The sequence below is a fragment of the Anabrus simplex genome, chromosome 3 (genome assembly GCF_040414725.1).
Source record: "Anabrus simplex isolate iqAnaSimp1 chromosome 3, ASM4041472v1, whole genome shotgun sequence".
Taxonomy (NCBI): Eukaryota; Metazoa; Arthropoda; class Insecta; order Orthoptera; family Tettigoniidae; genus Anabrus; species Anabrus simplex.
The window spans coordinates 28,604,615-28,629,518 of record NC_090267.1 but is presented as its reverse complement, the minus strand read 5'-3'; the positions used below and the strand labels follow the sequence as shown (position 1 = coordinate 28,629,518).

Below are 24,904 nucleotides of genomic sequence, written 5' to 3'. Positions count from 1 at the left end.
ATAGGGGCATTATATTAATCGCATTGTTACAGTTGGACTGGATAACATAATATATATATGGTATTTTTTTACCGGCTATTGCAGCCATTCCAATAGTTTAGTTGAATACTGAACTGGCAGATGGCACATACACATCACATTTTTTGCGCTGACACGGCTTACTGAAATCGAGACTCCAACCGCTCTCTTTGCATTCTCTTTGCTTACAAGTTGTGCAGAAGAGAGGGTGTGCAGCGAGGAATCCAGGTGGCCGAGTGTTGGACTCGTATACGCTACTGCCCCAGTTCCGATAGTACTGCCAACTGAATGAAAATGAAATCTGAATTGAATTGAGAATATGATCGATCGATATGAAGTTTCTAAACCGTTATTATCTTAAGCCAACAACTGTGTCACATACACGTTATATAACGTTGTATAACATTTCTCGATGCGAATCTTGTTCCTAGCATGAATTCTATAGTTTGGGTTTGCTGTGTAAACAGCAACAGTACTAGTAGGTAAAGTGTACGCCAGATGTCGCACAACGATGCTTAAGCGATTCATAGTTTGTGTTTCAAAGGTTGCCAGTACGAATCTCGAAGATTGCCGAGGTCGACCGATTCAGCACTAGGGTGTAAATGCACCAAGATAAAGTGTGCCGATAATATGCATAAAATGATGCTGGATTAAGAATGTTAAACTAGTAGTACTGTATTTCTTGTAATATTTTTTTTCCAGGAAATTGCTTGTTATATTCTTGTTGTTGTTGTTGTTGTTGTTGTTGTTATAAGTAATAGTGCAAAATGTTGTAATACTTAAGGTACGTCTGAATTTGTACATGACAGTGTTGTAATGTTAAGCTAGTAGTAAGCTCAACCTATGTCCAGCCCCGCGGTGTAGGGGACGTGTCCGCCTGTCACCCAGCGCCCCGAGTTCGATTACCGGCCGGATCAGAGGGTTTTAATTGTAAATGATTAATACCCCAGTCTTAGGGACTGGGTGTTTGTGTCGTCCTTAACGTTCCTTTCCTCACATTCAATACTTTACACTTCCGCCATCTACATAATACACGCAGATTCCTCACATATGGTGCAAGTAGGGGCAAAAGATCTTCATAGGTCGACGCCCCGAACAAATAGTACTTTAAAAAAAGCTCGACCTATAGTATTGTAAGCCGTAGTATTAATCACTGGAAATACTTAAGTTGTACGCGAGTTTGTATATGATGATGCTGGGTTAAGAATTTTAATAATTCTAATAATTTTCTTTCCAGGGATTTGCTTGTTCTATACTTGTTGTTGTTGTGAGTCACAGTGTAAAATTTTGAAGTACCTAAGCTTCGTGAGAATTTGTATATGGCGGTGTTGTAATGTAGAAAGCCAAGAATAACGGCCGAGAGGATTGGTCGTGCTGATCACACGACACCTCGTAATGTGCCGGCCTTCGGGGTGAGCAGCGGTCGCTTGGTAGGCCAATGTCCTTCACGGGCTGTATTGCCATGGGGTTAGTCTTAGTAGTAATCACAACCTATAGTATTGTAAGCCGTAGTGTTAGGCACTGGCTATACTTAAGTTGTATGTGAATTTGTATATGATGAATTATTATTATTATTATTATTATTATTATTATTATTATTATTATTATTATTATTATTATTATTATTATTATTATTATTATTTCAACAGGAAGGGACTCATGGAAAAACTTGAAATCTGGGAAAGAAAGATAATAAGGAAGATACTGGGGCCATTCAAGGAAGGGGACAGTTATAAAAGACGGCCTAACCAAGAGCTATACAAGTACTGTGAAAGAATAACGAATGTACTGTGTAGAGATGAGAAGAATGCAAGAATGAGGAATATGGCCTGCAAGCACGAAATTCCTGTTTTGCCCAGACAGATCGGCTCTTATCTGCTACACGAAAACATTGACTCACACTTTGCAGTTTGCTGGAGTACAACTGACAAGAGCGAAGAGTTGCCAGTAGAAGATAATATAAAGTCGTCAGGGTAGTAGCGGAGTTGCTATGGTAACCGTTGCGTCACTGGCTCTGCTGGTGAAAACCCGTTCGCCCCGTGCCTCACTGAGCATCTGCATTCTTCTGATCTCCCAACAATAGCAAGGAAGAGACGCCTAGCATTCTATGGGCACGTCTACAGGATGCATCCTACCAGGTTGACCAACCGGCTTCTCAGCTACTGGCAAAATAGGAAGACCAAGTCACCATGGTTGATCGAAGTGGATAAAGATCTACAGGAACTGGGAATAACAGAAGGAATCTTAAAGGATCGGACAGCACTCAGGAAGATGCTTAAACATAAGAAGTTCCAGGACAGACTACCAACAAAGAAGACTGGTGCCCTTTGGACAAAGGAAAGGAAGGAGCAACACAGCCTGAGGATGCGCAACTACTGGGCAAACATCAAAGCCCATTCCAAAATGCAATAGCTGAATGTCGTGGTCCTTAGCTGGCCTATACGAAAGAATAATAATAATAATAATAATAATAATAATAATAATAATAATAATAATAATAATAATAATAATAATAATATCGCCGGTGTGGGGATTTACCGGTTATCTCCATCGGGCGCGTCCCATTGGAATTGGAGAAGCTCGCTCGCTCTACCGCCAGCAGAGTCAGAGGGTAGTAGGGAAATAAAATACCACCGTGAAAAATAAACTGGTCCCTTGCCAGGGTTGCGGCGAAGACTGGTAAATGACCAGAAGCCAGAAAACATCTTGAGGCAACCTCTAGGGCTAACAACCCTAGTTGTAAAAGGATGGGTACCCGTCCAAAGCCAAGTCAAGTCAAAAAGCATGAAGGCACAACATTTCAAGAAACATACCCCAGGGGGTAAATCTTCGGATAAATCCCTCGTCGTGAACGCCACGGCGCACGAGTCTCGTTCGGATTCTGGGGGAGACTCGACATCATGCAAGAGACGAGTCGGAGCGTCTCGGTGTACCGCGAAGAGTCAAAAACTCAGGCCAAAATCTAAAACCTTTCTAGCAACTTTCAACATAAATTCACTTACACAAACTGGCAAGCTGAAAACCCTCACCAAAGCTCTTCACGAAAATCAGATATCCATAATGGCCTTACAGGAAACGAGGTACCCAGATGAAGAGATTTTTTAATCCGACGGCTACCGATTTTTCAAGAGCAAAGCGCAAAGAGGAATCCTAAATGGAGCTGTGATGCTTGGAACCGCGTTTGCTGTTAGAACCAAGATCCTTAAATCGGTTGCAAATTTCGAACCTGTGAATGACAGATTGTCTATACTCACAATTAAATGCGTGAACAAAACCTACGCCCTAGTTAACGCACATGCTCCTACAAACGATAAGTACAAGTCTGATCCAGACGAAGTTGATAATTTCTGGGACCTACTGGATGAAAAATTAAACAAAATCCGCAAACACCATGTCAAGCTTCTTTTGGGTGACTTCAATGCCCAACTAGGTCGTGAACAGAAGTACAAGAAAGTTATAGGAAATTACCCTGCTCACAAAAGAACCAATCCCAACGGCAAAAGACTGGTGTCCATTTGCGAAAGTCACAACCTGCAGGTCATGTCGACCCACTTTCGCCATCTACCCAGAAAGCAAATGACTTGGCGTTCTCCCGTCCAAGCTCTCGGAGAGTTCTAAATTGATCATGTTGCAATCTCCAGGAGAAACAGCCCTGAGATTATGAATGTCAAGGTAAAGAAAGGCATCAATGTGGCCTCAGATCATTATATGTCTCTTATCAAATTCAAACCAATTCCCGCAAACACAAGGAAGACAACCAAATAGATCACACGCTTCGACAATGATAAACTTCGGCAAAGGGTCGAGGAGTTCCAGGAGAAGGCTAGACCAAATGACTGTGACTTTAACAACGCCAAAAGTCGCCTTGTTGAGGCCGCCAAAGACGTTGCAGAAATCAAGAGAAGCAAAAAGCATGCCTGGTGGAATAGTACCTGCGAATCAGTTCTCCAAGAAAGACTCAATGTGTTGTAACCAAGGTTGAAGTTTACAAAACACAACTTTTATTGCTTCACTTTATGATATTTACACAAATAACTGAAATTTATTTTGAAGCAAAAAGGAATATTGAATCTTGAGAAAAGTCTGTCTTTATACAATATGTACAGGTTTGTAGTCTTTATATACACTTCTATCTTGAAAAGATAGTCTTCGTGAATTGACACGTTGATAGTCGAGAACTATCTGGCACACTAACATAAATGTTATGAGAGTCCTTGTTTGTTGAAGTGCCTGAATTCCTAAAAAGCAAGTTCAATTGATTGAAGAAATTCCACCTAGCGAAACTAAGGGAGCTTGCATAAGTTAGGGAATGAAAATGGCTTGTAAAAGAATTACGGAACATGGGCAGCGGGAACAGGTAAGGGAGCGGTGACCAGAGGTGAAACCTCGTACTGCCAGAAATTCAGTCCACCTGGTCGAAGCACATTTTCAAGAGGAGTAGCCTCCGTGCTCGACGTAGGGTGTATTCTGGAGCTGGACACCGGGGCAAGTGGGCGATTGTTCAGGAAGGGAGCTCCTATTTATACTACACTCGATGGTCAGGCACGCGCACTGAGGGCTGCGCGTCGAAGCTAGCAGAATGATACACAGGCGCGCGTGCAGCTGGCTGGCTGAGCGAGAAGAGAGCGCCGGACATACAACACCCTCCCCTCCTAAATACGCCGGTACGGCGTGAAACGGCGGCGGCGCTGGCGGCGACTGCGATGCTGGGGCGGAGCTGCTGGTGTCTCTGTTGTATTGTCCGGAGCTGGAACTGGGCGGAGTGGCGCTGTCTCGTCCTGAAAGGAACCCATTGTTATTAAATGATCTAAAGCTCGTTCAGCAATAGATTTATCTGGTTTAGCAATAGCATCAATAGCCGGACAGGGGCGGTAGCGCAGACGTATCTGATCTTGATGGCGGCAGATACGTTTCTCCGTAGTCTGTATCTCGTATAGACGATGACCCAAAGATCTGCAGATGACTCCAGGTATCCAGAGTGGGTTGGATTTGAATGTCCTGGTGTAGACCTTGTCGTTGAGGGAGAACTTCGTTGGTGAGGTCTTATGCTGGGCCGGAAGAGGCTGTAACAGAGAAAGTAAAGTTCTGTGAGGTCGTCCATGGAGCTTCTGTGCAGGAGTGATATTATCAGCGCCTGGTAGAGTTCTGTAGTTGTTTAAGAGTTGGAGCAAGGCTTGGTCTTTGGTTAAGCCTGAAGAGACAGCTTTCTTCATACTTCTTTTAAATGTTTGTACGAAGCGTTCAGCTTCACCATTAGATTGAGGGTGAAAAGGTGGTGCTAGGATATGACGAATGCCATTATGTGTACAAAAGTTCTGAAAAGCAGTAGCTGTAAATTGAGGTCCGTTGTCCGAAATGAGTACTTGCGGTAAACCTTCTGTAGTAAAGATTTTCTGGAGAGCACGAATGGTAGCTTCGGTTGTAGTAGTCGAATGCATATCCACTACATATGGAAAGTTTGACAGTGAATCGATGACTATTAACCACATGGAATTGAGGAAAGGACCTGCGAAATCGATGTGAACTCGTTCCCATGGAGTAGTAGCAGGAGGCCATGAAGCAAGATCAGAAGACGGGGCGTTCTGATTCGTTTGACATTGCTCACAATGACGTATTAGCTTTTCGATGGCGGCATCAATACCGGGCCAGTAGCAGTGTTGACGGGCGAGTTGCTTTGTTCTGGAGATACCCCAATGGCTTTGGTGTAATAACTCGAGAACTTGTTTCTGTAGGCTAAGTGGGATAACCACTCGGAAGATGGTGCCTGCTTCTAGTAGTACAACTCCGGCACGAGTCGTGAGACGATGCTGCATACGATGATAAGGTGCCAGGTGGGCAGGAAGTGTGCTCTGAAGAGGCCAACCGTTGCGGATGTAAGTACGTACAGTAGCAAGTGTACTGTCCTTATCCGTAGCTTTAGCTATGCAGGTAGCATCAATAGGAAAACTGGATACAGTATCTTCAAGTTCTATGTCCAACTGAAGACATTCAGATTCTTGAGAATCGAAGGCAGTATCAGGACCAACGGGTAAGCGGGAGAGGGCATCAGCATTACAATGCTGGGATGTGGCTCGATATACAATCTGATAGGAATAATCAGAAAGGAACATGGACCATCTTTGAAGCTTTCTGAGGGAATTCTCTGGGATCTTATTACCAGGATGGAATAAGTGTACGAGAGGCTTATGATCGGTAATGATCAGGAAATGGTTGCCATAGAGATATTCATTGAAACGGCGAATACCAAAGATGATGGCTAAAGCTTCTTTCTCTATCGGTGAGTATCGACGTTGATGGTCATTAAGTGTTTTCGAAGCGAAGGCGATGGGGCGTTCTTGTCCATGACGATCCTTCTGGGAGAGAACGGCACCGACACCATAGTCTGAAGCGTCAGTAGCTAGCGTGATGATCTTGTCGGGCTGAAAATGAGTGAGGTGTATAGCTTGAATTAAGGCGTTGTTGATTGTTTTCCATGCCTGTTGGCATTGCGGAGTCCACTGAAACTTAACACCTTTTTTACGTAGAGCGTTTAATGGAGCTGCCACTGTAGCGAAGCGTGGAATGAACTTATTATAATAGTTCGCTTTGCCTATGAAGGACTGAAGCTGCTTGAGGTTCTGAGGTGCTGGCATGTTTACTATCGCGGAGACATTCTGCATACTAGGGCGAATTCCATTCTTATCAAGTATATGTCCGAGGTAGTGAACTTGAGGCTGAAAGAAGGTACATTTAGCGAGATTCGCTCGTAGGCCATTGTCTTTCAATTTCTGGAGAAGAAGGCGGAGATTGGTTAGATGTTCCTGATGATCTTTTCCAGTAACAATAATATCATCCAGGTAGTTAGCACAACCGGGAATGGAGGCGGTGAGTTGAGCCAAATAGCGCTGAAAAATAGCCGCTGAGGATGAAACACCGAATGGGAGCCGCTGGAGCTGGAGCAGTCCGAGAGGAGTGTTGAGTGTGAGAAATTTCTTAGATTCTTCGTCTAACAGTAGCTGGAGATATGCTTCTTTAAGATCAACTCGAGAGAAGAATTGTCCACCAGAGAGACGACGGAATAAGTCTTCTGGACGTGGAATAGGAAAGATATCTGTGTCGAGTTGTGCGTTGACTGTAGATCGAAAATCGCCACAAAGTCGAACATTACCATCAGGTTTCTTGATTACCACGAGTGGAGTAGCCCATTGGCTAGAAGTAACTGGTACAACAATTCCAGTTTGTATCCATCTTTCTAATTCTTTCGTGACCTGGTCTTGAAGTGCTAGGGGTACTGGACGTTGCTTTGAGGAAGCGAGGCTTAGCTCCGGATTTCAGCTGTATGTGAGCTGTATAGTCTTTGGCTGTTCCGAGCTGAGAGGCGAAGACTTCAGGAAACTGCGCTAGGAGAGCGGTAACGTCAGAAGTAGGATGCAATGTAGATACGACGTTAATATTGTCATGTATCTGGAAACCAAATAAGTTAAATAGATCCATGCCCATAATGTTTGATGCAGTGTAGTTGTTAACTACGAGAAGAGGAATGGCCTTCTGAATTCCTTTATAACTAGCTTGAAGTTTGATTTGACTTTTGATGTCAATTTTCTTCTTGTTAAATGTCACGAGCTGGATGTCAGCTGGAGAGCATGAAGGTGAACCTAAGTCGTGGTAGGTAGTCAGGTTAATAATAGAGACAGGTGATCCAGTATCTAATTGAAAATCGACAGATCGATCAGAGAATGAGAGAGGAATGATGATTTTGTGAGAATCCTTTGTGGGAAGAATAAGATTGATCTGATCAACTTCCATGTCTTGGCGGGGCTGTATATGCTTCCGGCGCGCTGCAGTAGGCTTAGCAGTGCGGGGCGAACTTTGACAGACAGTCTGAATGTGTCCAAGTTTATTACATCGTTGACAAGTAGCTTTGAAAAAACGACAGTCACGACGTTCATGATGCTTGAAACAACCTCGGCAGGAAGGCAGGAGTTTCGAGGTGTTTTTAGAAGTGGGCTTCCGTGTAGCATTACGAGAGGGAACCTGGCGAGAATGCTTAGTGGAGAGCGCCTTATCCGTACGGTTCACTGTAGCAGAGGACTTGCGGGCCTGAGGCGAGACTTGTGCAACTTCGTGTGGAGAAGCTATGGCTGCGGCAGTCTTGGTAGTAAGCTCATAAACCGTAGCAATACGCTGGACGTCTTCTAAAGAAGGGTTACTCTGCTTGACAGCGTCAAAACGTATTTTGTCTTCAGGAGTATGTAAAATTATCATGTCCCGAATGAGAGAATCAGTGTAGGATGAACCACAACCGTCCTTGGAGCAGATGAACTGGCAGGGTTTAGCTAGACCACGCAATTCAGTTATCCATTCAGTATGTGTCTGATGGGGTTGCTTTCTGCTCTGAAAAAATTTATAGCGAGCAGCCACTATGTGAGGAGCTTTGGCATAGTGTTCCGTGAGACGGGCCAAGAGCTGCGTGAAGGGTACCTCAGATAAGTGTTCTTCTGGACTTAATTTACGTAGTAATTCACACGTAGCATTGCCAACCGAACTAAGAAATAGTGCGCGGCGGCGTTGATCGTCTGTGACAGAATGGCAGATGAAATACTGTTGCAAGCGGGCTAAATAAACTGACCATTCTTCCTTAGCCGGATCAAAAGCAGAGAACGGAGGAATAGCTGATGGCTGTGTAGAGACAGAAATAGCTTGAATAGCCTGAATTAATGCTGCCTGTTGTTGTTGCATAAACTGCTGTTGTTGCTGCTGTAAGGCTTGGAAGACCGTAGCTAGTTGTTCCGCAGTAGCCATTGCGAGATGCGTGCAAGAAAGAGTAAGGTAAGCTGTGTGTCAGAACTGGTTGGAGTGTCGTTGTGGTTTAGCACGTCGCCGTAGAGTGGACAACTGGGCCCGTTGAATTGTAGTGTTGGTTTCGTGTGTACCTCGTCACTATAGAGTTGGCAACTGGGACCGAAGAATTGTAGGTTGTTGCTTTTTTTACCTCGTCGCCATAGAGTTGGCGACTGGGGCCGATGAATTGGAGTGTCGCTTTTTTACCTCGTCGCCATAGAGTTGTGTTGTAACCAAGGTTGAAGTTTACAAAACACAACTTTTATTGCTTCACTTTATGATATTTACACAAATAACTGAAATTTATTTTGAAGCAAAAAGGAATATTGAATCTTGAGAAAAGTCTGTCTTTATACAATATGTACAGGTTTGTAGTCTTTATATACACTTCTATCTTGAAAAGATAGTCTTCGTGAATTGACACGTTGATAGTCGAGAACTATCTGGCACACTAACATAAATGTTATGAGAGTCCTTGTTTGTTGAAGTGCCTGAATTCCTAAAAAGCAAGTTCAATTGATTGAAGAAATTCCACCTAGCGAAACTAAGGGAGCTTGCATAAGTTAGGGAATGAAAATGGCTTGTAAAAGAATTACGGAACATGGGCAGCGGGAACAGGTAAGGGAGCGGTGACCAGAGGTGAAACCTCGTACTGCCAGAAATTCAGTCCACCTGGTCGAAGCACATTTTCAAGAGGAGTAGCCTCCGTGCTCGACGTAGGGTGTATTCTGGAGCTGGACACCGGGGCAAGTGGGCGATTGTTCAGGAAGGGAGCTCCTATTTATACTACACTCGATGGTCAGGCACGCGCACTGAGGGCTGCGCGTCGAAGCTAGCAGAATGATACACAGGCGCGCGTGCAGCTGGCTGGCTGAGCGAGAAGAGAGCGCCGGACATACAACACAATGCGTGGAAACAGTACTACTCGACGAAATCAAAAAATGATTGGGAAACCTTCAAAACCCAACGAGCCCAAGCAGCTAGGGTGTTCAGAACTGAGAAACGTAAATTCGAAAAATCTCTCATTGAAAAGATAGAACAAAACTTTAGGAAGAATGAAAGCAGAGAGTACTACAGAGCCTTCAAACGCAAACTCACTGGCTATAAACCACCATCTCTATGCTTTGAGCGAAAGGACGGCACACTGGCGACGTCAAATGAAGAAAATTGCAGCATTCTGGCAGATTACTTCAAGAATTCACTTAATTGCTCTAAACCGCAAAGCGCCATTGAGACAAAGGAACCCTTACTCAGGTACCCAGATTCCAGACCACCCGACAGAGATGAAATCAAGCGCCACATTGCCCGTCTCAAAAATAACAAAGCGCCAGGGGAAGACTCAGTAGTACAGAACTATGGAAATATGCCCCAGAGGAATCACTTGATATCTTGCAAAAGCAAATAGAAGAAATTTGGAACAAGGAGACCCTACCCGAAGATTGGAAAATAGCTTTGTTCCATCCATTACACACAAAAGGCAGCATGAAGCACATCAACAACTACAGAGGAATATCTTTGCTACCCGTGACTTACAAAATTCTATCACTTGCCATCCTGGAGCGTTTGGAAGCACAAGTCGAACATCAAATAGGTGAATACCAAGGAGGGTTCAGAAAAGGTCTCTCAACAGCTGAACAGATCCAAAATCTCAAAACGATCATCAGATATTGTACACTAAGGTCCAAGCAGTATGTGTCTGTCTTTGTGGACTTTAAGAAAGCGTACGACTCCATTGACCGGGAAGTCCTGCTAAACATCTTAAATGAATTTGGAGTTGATTTGAAACTGCTGGCATTAATTAGAGCCACCCTGACCGATACAAAATCCAAGGTGAAGTTCCACGGATGTCTCTCGCATTCCTTTGACATCAAAACAGGAGTCCGACAAGGTGATGGGCTATCCCCGATACTCTTCAACTGTGTTCTTGAAAAGATCATCAGAACCTGGTGGGTGAGATTACAGGAAACTAACTACAGTCCGTTGAGAATAGGAACCAAATCCAAGGGGATCGCAACAGACTGCTTAGCATTTGCCGATGATATTGTTGTTCTCTCAAACGACATATAAACAGCTAGAGCTCAAGTTGAAATTTTAAAGGAAATTGCCGAACAAACTGGTTTGCAGATATCGTTTGAGGAAACAGAAGTAATGGCTAACATCAAAGAGGCTCCACCAAAACTCCATACATACGGGGACATCGCCCGAGTAGACAAATTCAAATACCTGGGTGAGATCATCATGAAAAATGGACTGGACAAAGAAGCACTTCAGGAGCGAGTACGCAAACTGGAAATAGCCTACCAAACATCCCGCACAATCTACAACAAAAAATGCCTTTCCCAAAACACCAAGATACGTCACTATGAAACAGTTCTGAAGCCAGTAGTTCTATATGCTGCCGAAACCCTGTCTCTAAATGCCAACAAAGGACTCCTTGAAGAACTGGAGAAAAGAGAACGCAAAATTGTGAGAGGAATCTTGGGATCAAAGTACAGAAATGGAATCCATCAAAAGAGATCCAACAAGGAAGTCTACAGCAAAATAGAGAAAATTACCGACACAATCAGAAAAAGACGGGCACGATTTTACGGTCATCTGAAAAGAATGGACGGAAGAAAGTTAACTAAAGGAATCTTTCACTTTTTTGATTCAAACCCCAAAACCACAATTCCCAGGTTTAGAAATACCAAAGAAGACCTGCAAATGCTACATATCTCAGCTGAAGACGCCCTTAACAGAGATCTCTTCCGCAAGAAAATATTGACGAACGGGCTAAACCGAGACGAGCAACCGAAGAGAAGACACAGTGCCCGTTGGACAGAGGAGCGTAAGCAGGCCCACTCACAAACAATGAGGGAAATTTGGGCTCTAAAGAAGGCCAAGTTCAGTGTCAAATGCAACAAGACTTAACATGGTCCTTGATGGCCCCAGCCAATTATATATATATTTATATATATTTATATATATATATATATATATATATATATAATATCGGAAATATTTTCAAGCCTTGATAGCAGCAATCCGAAATGGCAGTTATAGCTGTCATATGATTCATCAAGTGCTGAAGAGTAAAATCTGATCATCCGAAGTAGGTATTCACTAATGAGAAATAAATGATTGTGCCTACTTTGTTTATATATAACTGTTAGGATCTTCAGTCTGCCTAAACTAATTTAGAGTAAATAAATGTAGACCTGATCGCGCAATTCCACCAAAGAGTAAAACATAAGGTAACAGTATTATACTTTAAAAAGAAAAAAAGAATGGCATGTTTCGACCTTGAAAGAACATCATTAGTTTCTATCAAATCACACTCAGAAACATTTATGCTTATTTAACTTTTAAAACCTTAAACACTATGATCTTATCTCAATGACGTCCTCAATTCACTCCACTGTAGCAAAGAATCCTCATTAAGCAACCCCGCTAAGTTTTAAAAAACAATTTTAATACGTAAATAATAATAATAATAATAATAATAATAATAATAATAATAATAATAATAATAATAATAATAATAATAATGGGATCACTAAAAGTAAAACACTTAAAATTAAGCACAGCGTGTCATTGACCTAGCCTTGCGGAAGCGGGGGAGGAGGGTATAGGCATGGCGGAAAGTTAACGGACCGACTAGCCAGCTGGACTCGCGCCAACGACAGAATACCGGTAATGCAACAACTTGAATTCTATGTTAGAACTGAGAGAAGTGAGGACTTCGTTAAGATAAGTTACAGATTTTAAGTTTTTAAGGATTTAGACAGAAACAAGCTTAAATGTTTATACATTTCTAAATAGTTTTTATTGTGATTTGGTAGAATCTGATGATCGGCGCTGCGGTATCTGACAGTGGTCTTCCTAACCATTATTTTCCTTAAGAGTGGTCACATCACCAGCCACATATGGATATGTAGTTTATCACAACAATTTTCGTTGCGTTCACCTTCCTATGCTAATGGAACCTTGCCATGCTCCACAGTAGAAATGTATATTTTCATGACGTATTTACGCACTTCTGTACATAGTAATAAATAATTTACAAGATTGTGAGCAACTGCAAAATGACCTCGATAATATTGTGAGATGGACAGTAGGCAATGGTATGATGATAAACGGGGTTAAAAGTCAGGTTGTGAGTTTCACAAATAGGAAAAGTACTCTCAGTTTTAATTACTGCGTTGATGGGGTGAAAGTTCCCTTTGTGATCATTGTAAGTACCTAGGTGTTAATATTAGGAAAGTTCTTCATTGGGGTAACCACATAAATATGATTGTTAATAAAGGGTACAGATCTCTGCACATGGTTATGAGGGTATTTAAGGGTCGTAGTAAGGATGTAAAGGAGAGGGCATATAAGTCTCTGGTGAGACCCCAACTTGAGTATGGTTCCAGTGTATGGGACCCTCACCAGGATTACTTGATTCAAGAACGGGAATAAATCCAAATAAAAGCAGCTCGATTTGTTCTGGGCGATTTCCGACAAAAGAGTAGCGTTACAAAAATGTTGCAAAGTTTGGGCTGGGAAGACTTGGGAGAAAGGACAGTAACTGCTCGACTAAGTGGTATGTTCCGAGCTATCAGTGGAGAGATGGAGTGGAATGATATTAGTAGACGAATAATTTTGAGTGTTGTCTTTAAAATTAGGAAAGATCACAATACGAAGATAAATTTGGAATTCAAGAGGACAATTGGGGCAATTATTAATTTATATAAAAGGGAGTTGGGGATTGTAATACCTTACCGAGGGAGGGGTTCAATAAATTCCCAATTTCTTTGCAAACATTTAAGAAAGAGCTAGGAAAACAACATATATGGAATCTGCTACCTGGGCGACTGCCCTAAATGCAGATCAGTAGTGATTTAGTCAGTAGCGACGATTAGGGCGAGGGGGACAGCCTCCCCCCACTTTGTGAATAATAGATTTTTATTCCATTTCAGCCGGCTGAAACTAGAAATTATTAGAAAAAGGAATTTGTACAAGCCCTGTTGTCATCAGTTGATTCTTTCCTTTATTTTCTTTAATCATTAACAAAATGTTTAGCTGAAATACGCACAAAATGTCGTTCGTCACGGCTAACTGAATTGTATAGAGCCACAGAGCCACAGGAAGTAGTGGATTCTTTGCTTGTGCAGTGAGGAGTGGTAGCAGGGGTGTATCATTTGCCAAGGTCATGGACACTGACGTACGATTCGCCCGCTTGTAGCGCGAATTATTCACTCAGGAAGTCTCTTTAATGTCTGTTAGTTTCTAAGTGTGTAGTCAAATATTAAATGATGTGTAATTGTATAATCACAGCGTACTTCTATTTAACTGTAATACATGTGTTCCTTTGGTGAATGTTTTATTGTATAGTATTGAATCAAAATATCAACAACAACAAAAACTATTATTACCGCACGTAAATTGTTAGAATGTCAACCTTTACCTCTCTGTCGAAATCCCCTTAGATAGCAACCAAAAACTTACCATTTTGCAGCGTTTTCTTTTTTTTTTTTTTTTGTCAGTTTTAATGTATATCCCCTCTTTGCCCCCCCCCCCCCGGTCTGTTCGCTATATCCCACAAATCCAGGTACTTTTCTTGTCTGTACATGTTTTGCCCCCTCACTTGTAATTCCTAATCGCCGCTACTGCCTGCAGTATAATATATTTAAGGTTCATGAATACAACGAAAATTGTTCTGATGGACTGCATACCCACACGAGGCTGGGAGGCGTGACCACATAATGGACAGGAAGAGCACTGGGACAAACGTGGTATTGTTTCTTAAGCCGCGACGTACAGAATACTACTTTGCAAGTAACATGAAAGTCGAAACTATTAATTTTTATTACGGAATAAAGGAAGAAAAAATGCCCACATTATGGCTGTTTCAGATTACGATGATGTTCGTGAGTCCAGCCCTGGCAGCGTTGTTAGCGAGCACGCCGCTAGTCGGACAGTACAATCTGTCCAGCGTGCGTAACGTGATGTGCAGTGGAGGTTCCATGAGCAGCGAGATGCAGGACAAGCTACAGACTGTCCTCAAGACAAGACTCAACCAGTGGTTTGCGATGACGGAGACGCTACTTGTCATCGGCAACAATCCCGGAGATGAAATCAAACTAGGTTCATCGGGGAAGCTGCAAAGAAATGTTAAGATCAAGGTACGTAGTAAAACCACCGGGATCGTGTCAAAGAAACTCGGTCTCAAGTTTAAGTCTCTCTCTCTCTCTTTCTCTCTGCCCTCTCGTCGTAATTCCTAATACACAGTAAAAATGATAATAAGAAAGTAACAGTAACAAATATGGAATGCATTTCTTTCTTTCTGAATCCGTTGACTTCCGGGGCTGGTTTTTCCCTCGGACTCAGCGAGGGGCCCCACCTCTACCGCCTCAAGGGCAGTGTCCTGGAGCAGGGGACTTTGGGTAGGGGATACAACTGGGGATGAGGACCAGTACCTTGTCCAGGCGGGATTACCTGCTATGCTGAACAGGGGCCTTGTGGAGTGATGGGAAGATCAGAGGGGATAGACAAGGAAGAGGAAAGGAACCGGTCATGGCCTTAAGTTAGGTACCATCCCAGCATTTGCCTGGAGGACAAGTGGGGGGGGAACCTTGTAAAACCACTTCAAGGATGGCTGAGGTGGGAATCGAAACCCCCCTCTACTCAGTTGACCTCCCAAAGATGAGTGGTCCCCGTTCCAGCCCTCTTACCACTTTTCAAATTACGTGCCAGAATCGGGAATCTAACCCGGACCTCCCGGAGGGGGGGCAGCTAATCACACTAACCACTACACTACAGAGGTGGACTATAGTAATAATAACAATAATAACAATAATAATATTATTAATAATAATATAATATAAATAATATTAATATGTAATACCTTTTAATTTTCATAAAAATGACGAACTCCTTTTTGACATGTTTAGATTGTAAATGAGTGTCCTGTTGCTACAATCTGTCTACTTTCCAGCTACTTATTTTCAATCTGATTAACACTAAATAATTTTGTTAATTACAACATATAATGGAAATTGTATTTTTCTAATTCTTAAAAAAGTGTTCCTAATATGGAATACTATCATTCTACTCCTAAGCCTCTTATTTAAATGAAAGTTTGAAATAAGAAAGTCATGAATAGAATTTAAAATATTCACACACAAATAGGTCACCTGCGCTTGAACACTTGATATGGCAACTTAACATGCACTCCAAGCACTGATTCCATTTCTCGCTCCTTCTATCGCTGGAGTACTTGCCGTCACTTGGGTCCACTTCACCATGTTCCTCTATATCGAGATCAGATGATTCGTCAGTCATGCTGATTGATTTTTTTTATCCTAAGACGAACTGTCATATCTAGTTCTCTTCTTTCCTTTTCGCATAGGCTTAGGTCTGCTCAAAACCACTGCCCGAAGGTTGATCGAGTTCTTGAATGTCTACTCTTGACGCAGTTGTAGGTCTAGCTTTCTTTGAGGAGAGTATCTTTCCTCTGCTGTTGTCTCTTTCTTTGTTCTTCTTCTTTATCTGTTTACCCTCCAGTGTTGGTCTTTCCTTCGGACTCAGTGAGGGATCGCACCTCTACCGCCTCAAGGGCAGTGTTCTGGAGCGTGAGACATTGAATCGGGTATAAAACTGGGGAGAATGACCAGTACCTCGCCCAGGCAGCCTCACATGCTATGCTGAGCAGGGACCTTGCGTGGGGATGGGATGATTGGAAAGGGTAGACAAGGAAGAGGGAAATAAGCGGCCGTAGCCTTAAGTTAGGTACATCCCGGCATTTGCCTGGAGGAGAAGTGGGAGACCACTGAAAACCACTTCCAGGCTGGCTGAGGTGGGAATCGAACCCCTTCTACTCAGTTGAACTCCCGATGCTAAGTGGACCCCGTTCCAGGCCTCGTACCACTTTTCAAATTTCGTAGCAGAGCCGCGAATCGAACCCAGGCCTCCGGAAGTGGCAGCTAATCACACTAACCACTACTCCACACAGGCGGACTCTTTCTTTGTTGCCAAACGAAACAAAGTTGTTCTTGGTTCACCATATCCTCTTGCCGTCATGTTTTGCTCCATTTTCCCTGTCCTTACTGCAGTGATAGCTTGTTCCTTCCACTTTTCCTGCGAACTGTCATTCCGAATGGCCATGGTTCCGAAGGAAAGAAAAACTGCCTATGCACACTGCAAAAGGATGGCTCCTAATATGGAATAATATTCCATAACTGGAACACCACAGTATTGCATAATAGGTACCCAGACGCACTTAAATTCTATCTTACAAATTACATGTGCCAGTTCATCGAATGTATTTGTCCACTATATACAGGGTGAAGCGTAATTCGCGCACTCGGGCGTCGCAGCGCGACTCCTCACATGCCAGTAATAAAAAAATGTCTCTTACAAAATTTCGTCTTGCGAGTATATCCGGTAGAAAACGGACGTTGAAAAGTAGCAATCTGGCAACACTGTAACCATATGTAGGGTAACTACCGCTGTCAGCACATTCTTGTCGTGCTGTACAGTTGGTGCAGTGGGTAGAGTTTTTGGTTGGCATGCAGGAGGTCGATGGTTCGATCCTGGGTTGAGGCGCATTTTTTATTTGCTAATTTCCATCTGACATTACCTACTGTAATACATTAAGACACCGTTTCTGAGGTCACATGTATCCTACATTTACAACATTTTGTAACGCTGAAACAACAGATACCTGGTTTGGCTAATAAGAAATAGACAGCTGAAACAAACAGGTTTCACATCTAGTAGATGATGTGGTGGGAATAAATTCACGCCCACGACGTGGAAAGGGCGCCTTTCAAAGCTGACCAATGAAAACGATTGTTCGTCCATTTCTAGGATCGTAGTACGTAAGTGCAAATGGTTTCTAGAGGACCCACTGCAATCGCTGTTGACTATTAAGATGCCAGATACCATACCACCTGGACTACATTTACGAAATAAAAAACATACGCCTCAACCCAGGATCGACCACTCGACCTCCCGCATGCTAACCCAAAACTCTATCCACTGCACTAACTGTACTGTGTCACTTCTGCTGACAGAGGTAATTACCCTACATGTAGTTACAGTGTTGCCAGATTGCTACTCTTCAACGTCGTTTTTCTGCCGGATATACTCGCAAGACGAAATTTTGTAAGAGACATTTTTTTACTGTTGGCATGTGAGGAGTCGCGCTGCGACGCTCGAGTGCGCGAATTACGCTTCACCCTGTATATTTCGTATGGTTAGTCCATCCTCTACGCACAGCTAACAAGCGCGATAATGTTTAGGTAAGACTTTGGTTTGTAAAGGACTGTAACTCTTACCTTCCCAGAACTTCTTGGAGGCCGAAAAGCTCGCGGACAAAGAACGTTACGGTACTCAAATTACTTCCCCCAACTCGCGAACACAGTCCCCCTTCCTTGAACATCTTTCTACCTCGTCCATGCAGTGACGCTACTTTTAACTGAATAATAATAATAATAATAATAATAATAATAATAATAATAATAATAATAATAATAATAATAATAATCGTGTGGCCTGAGCTACCGTGTGCATATTTCACTTTCACGCCATCTGGCTGTCTGCTCGTCAATTTCGACGTTCCGTTTTACTCTAGGCCCACTAGATGGCAGACCGAGTAAACCGAAACTCTCTTAGGCGTCTATGGCTGAGATTTAAAGAATTTTGTCGGGTAAACACCAAATGTGTCACCAGAGATCTTTTACATGCCAACATCGTACGACATGAAGTGTCGAATGGACTTTTATCCACACATCAAAAATCCGACTACCTCTGCCGAGTTTGAACCCGCTATCTTGGGATCCGGAGGCCGACACTCTACCACTGATTCACAGATATTGGGTTATTCCATATTAGGAGTATATTCCATATTTGACACTCTTCCTCTAATAATAATAATAATAATAATAACACCAATTAGGAAGTTCCAATAATTACATTTCCGGCCTCTTACCCGGAGGTTCCGGTTTCGATTCCCAGCCAGTTCAGGGATTTTTACCTGGATCTGAGGGCTGGTTCGAGGTCCACTCAGCCTACGTGATTATTACACGGGCTGTCTGATAGTGAGGCAGCGGCCCCGGTCTAGAAAGCCAAGAATAACGGTCGAGAGGTTTCGTCGTGCTGAAAACACGACACCTCGTAATCTGCAGGCCATCGGCTGAGCAGTGGTCGCTTGGTAGGCCAAGGCCCTTCAGGGCTGTAGTGCCATGGGATTAGATTTTAATGATCATATTCTTAATGTGAAAGCGATATTCAAAATAAAAAATAACACAATTCACTCCACTCTGCCTAAATGCCAAAGTAACATTATAAGGTAATATTAATAATAATAATAATAATAATAATAATAATAATAATAATAATAATAATAATTTCTTCTTATTATTCTACTTCTTCTTCTTAATATGTTTACCCTCCAGGGTTGGTCTTTCCCTCGGACTCAGCGAGGGATCCCATCTCTACCGCCTCAAGGGCAGTGTTCTGGGGCGTGGGACATTAGCTCGGGGATACAACTGGGGAGAATGACCAGTACCTCGCCCAGGCGGCCTCACCTGCTATGCTGAACAGGGGCCTTGTGGGGGGGATGAGAAGATTGGAAGGGATATACTGCACCCGTCCACCTCCCGAGTCCCAGACTAGCATTTATCTCAGGGGTGTCGGTTCTTTTTTTAATCATCAAAAATATAAATATAGAAGCATCGGCGAATACAGGGATGAACGGGGCATTTTAAAATAAAAGTCGGGAAAGCTCAATTGTAAACATGAATTCAAGGACTCCATGTTAGGACTAGGAAGTGACATTTAATTTTCAAAAGGGCATAAAATCTAACTACAATAAAAAAGATTATGAGAATGGGTTCCTTTGAAATAATTGCCATAAGGAGCAGTTTATTGCGCCATCCGGCGCGCTGAATTTCCATACACTTAATAAAACACTTGGTTTGACAACACATTAATTCAACAGGTCACTTGCTTCACCGCAAGTGGTGACAATACGCTGATAATGTTCATCCTGGAAAAGAAATACATCTGTGGAGTATAATTCACTGATCGATCACGTTAGGATCGAACCCGTGTTCATATGAGCTGAATGTCCACCAGGACGAGCCTTCTTCATGTCGAGAGCCCGAGCATAAACTAGGTTTATCGTCGGCTTCTCGACTCAGATTACATTGAGTACCTCCGATTATTTACATTTTCCCACGGTCGGCACTTGGGATGGGTAATGTTACGATGAAATTTAGGAAAGTTTTAATTCACGAACGGGTCCTATATTATACATCCAGCTGATACCATGCCACTGGACTAGCATCTACAAATTATTTACACATGATCTAAATTACTGCCAAACTTGACCACATGGCCTCAGTAGGATACTGTCACTCTGCCACAACAAATGATGTAACGGAAATCCCGGCCGATAACCTCGTCTCACCCCGCAAGCAAAATAAACACAATGGGGAATAAGATGGCTAACCTCACTGTTGCCATCTTTACGGCGCTAAACCTCAAGGCTGCCACCTTATGCATGTTGTAGCGCGGAATTTAAAATTCAACAACAGAACATCGCTAACCTCATTGCTGTCATCTTTACAGCGCTAACCCTCAAGTCTGTCACCTTATGCATGTCGTAGCGTGGAATTTAAAATCCAACAACAGAACATCGCTGACCTCACTGCTGCCAACTTGAAAATTTCAGTGTTCCAAACACTTAAAACAATCAAGCAGATACTGATTTCTGTTGGAAAAACGCAACTCATCGCACCTCGGGGATTTGATGTTAAAAATGTACCAACTTCAGCTAACTCCTTCCGGGAGGAGGAGGGTGTGGTGAGGTAGTAGAGGAGCCCTTTAGCCCATTAGCCCTAGAAGGAGGAGGAGGAGAGGGAGGTAGAGGAAGAGTCCTTTTGCTCTTATGATAAGACGTAACCCCTGGGTACCATTCCCTATCACGATTATCTTTTTCGGTTCAGCATTTTGCTAGTAGTCCTCTCCTACACACGCTACATGCTTGTAACCCATGCTAACAGATTGAAACAATATGTTTCCGAACTGATATTCCATGTTACATGTTTATGTGATAACTTGTTCAACAGCTAGGGACTTAAATGTAAGCAGTGTATTTCTTATAGCAGTAGCGTTCTGCTTAATTTTACTTTCCGCATGAGCTACATGCTTGTAACCCATGCTAACAGATTGACTGATATTTTATGTTTATGTGATAACTTGTTCGACTGATTTTCGCACAAGACGAATGATGGAATGTACACTGACTGACAGAGCAAATGCAACACCAAGAAGGAGTGGTTCGAAAGGGATGAAAGTTGGGGAAAAAACAGAGACGGCAGGGACGAATAATTGATGTTTATTTCAAACCGATATGCAGGTTACACAATGCGCACGGCATCGACTCAGTACGATGTAGGACCACCGGGAGCGGCGATGCACGCAGAAACACGTCGAGGTACAGAGTCAATAAGAGTGCGGATGGTGTCCTGAGGGATGGTTCTCCATTCTCTGTCAACCATTTGCCACAGTTGGTCGTCCGTACGAGGCTGGGGCAGAGTTTGCAAACGGCGTCCAATGAGATCCCACACGTGTTCGATTGGTGAGAGATCCGGAGAGTACGCTGGCCACGGAAGCATCTGTACACCTCGTAGAGCCTGTTGGGAGATGCGAGCAGTGTGTGGGCGGGCATTATCCTGCTGAAACAGAGCATTGGGCAGCCCCTGAAGGTACGGGAGTGCCACCGGCCGCAGCACATGCTGCACGTAGCGGTGGGCATTTAACGTGCCTTGAATACGCACTAGAGGTGACGTGGAATCATACGCAATAGCGCCCCAAACCATGATGCCGCGTTGTCTAGCGGTAGGGCGCTCCACAGTTACTGCCGGATTTGACCTTTCTCCACGCCGACGCCACACTCGTCTGCGGTGACTATCACTGACAGAACAGAAACGTGAATCATCGGAGAACACGACGTTCCGCCATTCCCTCATCCAAGTCGCTCTAGCCCGACACCATGCCAGGCGTGCACGTCTATGCTGTGGAGTCAATGGTAGTCTTCTGAGCGGACGCCGGGAGTGCAGGCCTCCTTCAACCAATCGACGGGAAATTGTTCTGGTCGATATTGGAACAGCCAGGGTGTCTTGCACATGCTGAAGAATGGCGGTTGACGTGGCGTGCGGGGCTGCCACCGCTTGGCGGCGGATGCGCCGATCCTCGCGTGCTGACGTCACTCGGACTGCGCCTGGACCCCTCGCACGTGCCACATGTCCCTGCGCCAACCATCTTCGCCACAGGCGCTGCACCGTGAACACATCCCTATGGGTATCGGCTGCGATTTGACGAAGCGACCAACCTGCCCTTCTCAGCCCGATCACCATACCCCTCGTAAAGTCGTCTGTCTGCTGGAAATGCCTCCGTTGACGGCGGCCTGGCATTCTTAGCTATACACGTGTCCTGTGGCACACGACAACACGTTCTACAATGACTGTCGGCTGAGAAATCACGGTACGAAGTGGGCCATTCGCCAACGCCGTGTCCCATTTATCGTTCGCTACGTGCGCAGCACAGCGGCGCATTTCACATCATGAGCATACCTCAGTGACGTCAGTCTACCCTGCAATTGGCATAAAGTTCTGACCACTCCTTCTTGGTGTTGCATTTGCTCTGTCAGTCAGTGTAAATCATTTGAAGTTGTACTTTTGCTCTATCGTTTACCGAGCGAGCTGGTTACGCAGTATGTGCACAGTGTGTTTTTGATTTTTACACTAGGCAAATCATTGAAGTTGTAGTTTTGCAATGCCGTTTACTGAGCGAGTTAGCTACGCGATATGTGAACAGTGTGTTTCCATAGTTTATTGATTTTACACTAAGCAAATCATTGAAATTGTACTTTTGCTCTGAACACATCAAAAATGTTCTGATCATATGTTGAAGTTAACAACATCGATTACAGTGTTCGATTCTAGTCTTGTTATGTTTCAATCTGATCTTCTTGGAACAAAGGTACCCCCTAACATGTTCTTAACGCATGTTGTATCGAGTACAGTGTTCGATTCTAGTCTTGATCAATTATTTTGTGTTCTGAACACATCAATCAATGTTCTGATCACATGTTCAAGTTAACGACATAGAGTACAGTGTTTGATTCCAGTCTTGTTATGTTTCAATCACTTCTTTTGTAATCTGATCTTCAGGTATCCCCTGGCATGTTCTAAACACATGTTGTATTGAGTACAGTGTTCTATTCTCCTCTTGATCACTTCTTTAGTGTTCCGAACACATCAAGCAATGTTCTAAACACATGTTGTATCGACTACAGCGTTTGATTCTAGTCTTCTTATGTTTCTTTTGTGATCTGCAAGTCTAAACATGCACAATAATGTTATCGCTGCACACTCTTGCCTTCGCGATGCAGATTTAAACCTGTTCGATAGAGCAATGCTTTAACATAGGACAAGGCCTTAACAGCTTATGTATAACCGCCATTGTTTAAAGATGACCGCTGATGGCTGTCAAAAAAGCACGAAGAATTTCTTAATTACCCGCCACCACATTTCAAAAGTATGAGATTTAGTGTTGTAAAGATAGCAGCACGATGCTCTGTTGATTAAAGATGAGAGCTGTCACAAATTGCCTGCTAGCACATTTCAAAGGTAGTAGCTAAAGATAGCAGCATGATGCTGTATTGATTAAAGATGGCCGCTGTCAAAAAAGCACGTAGAATTTTTCAAATTACCCGCTACCACGTACCTACGGTAGTAGCTAAAGATGGCAGCACTGTGCTCTGTTAATTAAAGATAGCAGCTGTTACGTAGCCATTGCCGCCCCCACATTTCAAAGGTAGTAGCTAAAGATAGCAGCACGGTGCTCTGTTGATTAAAGATGGCCGCAAGCACATGGAATTCCAAATTGCTCTCCACCGCATGCATAACAGCAGTTATGTATAGCCGCCATCTTGTAGAATTAGATAGCCGTTAATGCCAAAGGGCCTAAGTAGGTACCGAACCGTTGATCTCATCATTAAACTATGTTTTTCTTATGCTATCATTCCTGATACTGTGAACCTCGGTATTAGGCAGAAAAATTGTGTCCGTTTTGCTCTACGACATACCGTTTTCAAGATATTTAACATTTTGTATTTAAGCCCCAAATTTAAAGAATCGAATTAGCACGGCACATTATACTCTCTACCATAGCTAGACCTGATCATGTTACAAAAACATGCTTCAGTGCAAGCTAAAACAGAGCAAATGCCAAAGGGCCTAACTAGGAACCGAACCGTTGATCTCATCATTAGACTATGTTTTTCTTATGCTGTCATGTTCCTCAAACTGCGAACCTACGTGTTAGGCGGAAAAATTTTGTCCGTTTTGCTCTACGATGCACCGTTTTCGAGATATTTAACATTATGCATTTAAGCCCCAAATTTAATGAATCGAACTAGCACGGCACGTTAACCGCTAAGCTAGCTTTCTTGATAAGAGCAGCAGCCATCTGGCGCAAGCACCCTTAAGGCGTCTCATAAGGACTCGTGTATAGCCGCCATCTTGTGTCCGCCATCTTGTGCAAGTATCCTTAGGGCGTCTCAAACCATCCTGTGCAAGGACCCTTAAGCCGTCTCATAAAAGCATTCGCCATCTTGAGCAAGCATCCCTAGGGCATCTCATAAGGAGCCATGTATAGCCGCCATCTTGCGCAAGCATCCCATGGGAGTCTCATAAGAACCTATGTATAGCAGCCATCTTGCGTAAGCACCCTTAAGGAGCCATGTATAGCCACCATCTTGTGCAATTAGCGTCGAGAGATGACTGCTGTAGAATTTTTTTAATTATCCACCACTATAATTCAAAGGTAGTGGATAAAGAGTGCAGCACTGAGGTGTGCGATGCAAGATGCCGGATGACAGCTGTGACGTAGAAATTGCCCACTACTACGGTAAAGATAGCAGCACGGTGCTCTGTTGATTAAAGATTGCTGCTGTCAGAAAAGCACGTGAGTTTGTAAAGCACTTCAAATTTGCCGCCACCACATTTCAAAGGTATCTAGCTAAAAAGTG

At 43.3% G+C, this 24,904-nt stretch overlaps 1 protein-coding gene across 1 annotated transcript in view; it reads left to right on the top strand.

The window, feature by feature from the left end:
* LOC136866968 (luciferin 4-monooxygenase) overlaps positions 1-24,904 on the top strand; it is a 157,148-nt gene that overhangs the window by 86,951 nt on the left and 45,293 nt on the right. The window contains exon 5 of the mRNA XM_067144058.2: positions 14,715-14,984. Within this exon, the coding sequence (XP_067000159.2) occupies positions 14,715-14,984 (270 nt within the window). The remainder of the gene's footprint in view (positions 1-14,714; positions 14,985-24,904) is intronic.